General features: G+C 53.2%; 1 protein-coding gene across 11 annotated transcripts in view; it reads left to right on the top strand.

Annotated features, from left to right (window-relative positions):
• Window positions 1–965: 965 nt before the first annotated feature.
• Gramd1b (GRAM domain containing 1B) overlaps window positions 966–3,363 on the top strand; it is a 167,140-nt gene continuing 164,742 nt past the window's right edge. For 10 of the 11 annotated variants that reach the window (XM_087560905.1, XM_087560902.1, XM_087560900.1 and 7 more), the window contains exon 1: window positions 966–1,999. In XM_087560905.1, coding sequence (XP_087417031.1) covers window positions 1,623–1,999 — 377 coding nt within the window. In that variant the 5' untranslated portion in view covers window positions 966–1,622. The remainder of the gene's footprint in view (window positions 2,000–3,363) is intronic. The other variant, NM_001191616.1, reaches the window with a different exon arrangement.

Below are 3,363 nucleotides of genomic sequence, written 5' to 3'. Positions count from 1 at the left end.
TTTTATTCCTCCAAAGGGAGACTGGATTAACACAAAGCAGCAAAACGAATGGGCTAGATGGTGGATCTTGTAGTGGGGTCTTTGTTGTTCCTTACTGTCTCCCACCGAAGAGACAAACTCCTTGTTTGGGGTTGGGGGTGGGGTTGTTGAGTGTTAAGCCTGTACCCCAGCAGGGCTCAGTCCAACAAAGAATGTCTTCCTAAAGTGGACCACTTTTCTACTCCCACCTCTTAGGGTACATCTGCCTCCAGCAGGGCCGTGATACTGATATACTTAGCAGGACTAGTCCATATTCTATTTAGAAGTCTGGGGCCACACTAAACGATGTGACCTAGTCCATTCCCCAGCAAGCTGAAGCAGCCTTACACAGTCTCAGGAATGTTCAGGGATGCACTGGACTCCCTGGAGTCTCTGAGGGTGCACCCGTCTCACCTCTCTCAGCCTCTTTTCTTTTCACTTAGAATGCGGCTATAGTTTTGGCCAGGCCACACACCATGTATCCAGTATCATTCCCTTACTGGTCCCGTGTGTCCTGTGTCTTTCCAACCTATCGTCTGTCTTTCCTTTGTGTCGTGTCTGGTGTCCTCAGCTTATTCTACGGAACTGTCTTTTCTTCCCAGCTTGTCGTTTTGGAAGCAGCCTCCAGGAACTTCCATTTTCCTTTTAACCATGCCCTGTCTTCTTGATCAGTACTCTAAACAACTCAGAGAAGACACATTTCTTAGGAGGGGAGAGATTTGGCTGAGAAGTCACCCAGTTTCCCTTCAATCCTGTATCTTGGGTGGTCTGAGAGGGAGGGCTAAATCCATTGATTCCCCTCCCCCAGGAAAAAGCTGGGAGTTAGCTAACCAGAGCTGCTCAGCCAATCGTTGCTCTGAGAAAGTTTGGATTGTGCTCCTATTTCATTAGGCTGATTGGAGCAGCCTTGACTCGGAGGTATAGTCCCTCCCCAAGGGATTCCGTGTACAGTTACACGGCTGTCGCTGCCTGTGCGTGTCCTTTCAGGATAGCAACCCACAGCCTCCGCAGCCCCCAGCTCCACCTCCTCCACCTTTTTTTGTTTTTATCTAGTGTCTCCCTTGCTCTCTCTCTCTCTCCTCTCCCTCCTTCCACCGCTTCTTCCTCCAGCCCTCCACTCTCCTGCAGCGCCAAGCCGGCTCCCCAAAGCAGTCTGCTGAACGCAAACCCCTGAGAGTTTGCTGCGCAGCTCCCTGGGGTCCGGGGCCGCGGAGTCCCGCTAAGGCAGAGACACCGGCAGAGCGAGCGAGAGAGCGAGCGGGCGCCGCGGAAGACAAACACTCGGGCACGCGAAAGGGAGCCCCAGGAGGGCAGCCGGGTGGCAAGGCTTGGCAGGAGACTGTCACTGCGTCCTGGGTCGACTCTCCCTCGTCGGACTGCACGAGGAAGCGCGCTTCTTAAAGTTCTAGACCGCAGGAGGCGGCGTCCCCTTCAGTCCCCTCCTCGCGGCGCTCCAGGAAAAGGAACTTGATCTACTGGCAGGCTCGAGCCGCCCGCTGAACGTGAGAGGGGACAGTGCCACGGGCCCCGGGGTAGGGAGCCGAGAGAGGGAGCCTCGAGCCAGGCTGCAGAAGGAGGGCACCGGGCAGCGGCCAGGGACCCCGATGCCGGCAGCCAACATGATGGAGAACCTGCAGCTGCCCGCCCTGCAGGTGCCAGAGCCTCAGGGCGCGCCGGAGGGCAGCGCGGTGTGGTCCAGCTCGTCCACCCCCACGCTCCGCCGCCGGCGCTTTAAGATGCGCCGGATGAAGAACGTGCAGGAGCAGAGCCTGGAGGCGGGGCTGGTAGCCCCGGACCTACCGGGCGTCTTGGCCCCCGGCAAGGAGTTCCTGCAACTGCCGTCCATTGAGATTACGCCCTCCAGCGACGAGGACACCCCGTGGTCCAACTGTTCCACACCCAGCGCGTCCCCGCGCCGAAAACGCTTCCTGCTCCGCAAGTGGCTGAGGGTGAGGGAGCGGAAGGAGTGCAGTGAGAGCAGGTAGGTTCCCGTTTCCCTCCAGCAGTCTTCCCTTGAACCTCACGCCCCTCCCCAGGGCCGTCTAGGGCCCTAGGGCATTCTGGTGGAAACTTCCGGGACCAAAGCTGGAGCTTATCGCGTCACCTTGGCATCTTCAGACACTGCCAGGGCACCAGGGCTAGCGAATTTGTCTCCACAGACCAGAACTAGGGACTTTAAATTCCTTGATGTGTTTGACATAGGTTCATGCTGCGTTTCATTTCTTGATCCTCACAGCAAAATGACAATACTTCTCAGTTATTATCAGTGTTATCGGTTAGCATTTCTTGAGCCCTTATTCAGCGGGCTGGGGTGAGTGTTTCACCCCGAGGATGGAATTTGGAGAAATTAGGTAGATAGTACTATATGATTCCATGGTACAGGTGGAGGTAGCCGAAGACTAGTGACAGAAGTTTAAATGGCGCCTCCACATGGATTTCCGAATTTCATTTCACTTTTTGTCATTTTTCCTACACTAAGATGCCGGTACAGGCCCATGTTGCCTATGTAGAGGTGAAGTATTTACATTTTCTACCTCAACACAGACGCATCTCTCTATCACCATGCCAGCTCCAGTTTTGCTAGGGAGATGTTTACTGTCCACATTCAAGAACTGGCATGAAGCTCACAGGGTAATTCCCCAAGCCTTGGAGGCATGTGCCCGAGTGAGTGTGTGTGTGTGTGTGTGTGTGTGTGTGTGTGTGTGTGTGTGTGTGTGTGTGCGTGATGCTTCAGGAAGTTGCCCTTGGTGGCCTGGAGTCCCCACCACTCATGGATACCATGTTCCCTCTTCCATTTACTTCTGGACTCAGGGGGTATGACCATTAGCAGATGTTTGTACTATTGGGTAGGGGGGCGTTGCTGTTATTGTTGTTGGTGGTAACCAAGACATGCATCACTTTAATGAAAATTTATTCACCCTATCGGCTCACTGTCATTCATTTTCATTTAGGAATTGTCCGTTGAGTGGGTCTCAAGAGCTCAAGTGGGTCACCAGCTAGTGTGGTGATCTAAGAAGGGTCTCCGGTGTATGAAGGGGTATGGAAGCTAAGTTTGTTGGGACACTAGAACCCCCCAAAAAAAGTTTGCCTAGCACACCTCCAGCACTTCTGCAATAAACTAAATAAATAAAGTTGTGTGGTACCTACTTGCAGTCCTAGAACTCGGGAAGAAGACGAGGAGGATCCTTGGAGTCTGAGATAGGCGCAGGTTACATGGAATGATTGACCTCTTAAAAACCACAAACCAAACCAAGCCAAACTAAATCCAAACCAACTAACCATATAACAAAAGGAGTTGAGATACACACATTTCATTCACACTGAAGTGATGGAGCCATTGGAAGA

This window comes from Rattus norvegicus, chromosome 8, assembly GCF_021556685.1.
Source record: "Rattus norvegicus strain SHRSP/BbbUtx chromosome 8, alternate assembly SHRSP_T2T, whole genome shotgun sequence".
Lineage (NCBI taxonomy): Eukaryota > Metazoa > Chordata > Mammalia > Rodentia > Muridae > Rattus > Rattus norvegicus.
Note: the sequence above shows the minus strand (reverse complement) of the source record. Positions and strands in the feature narration are given on the sequence as shown.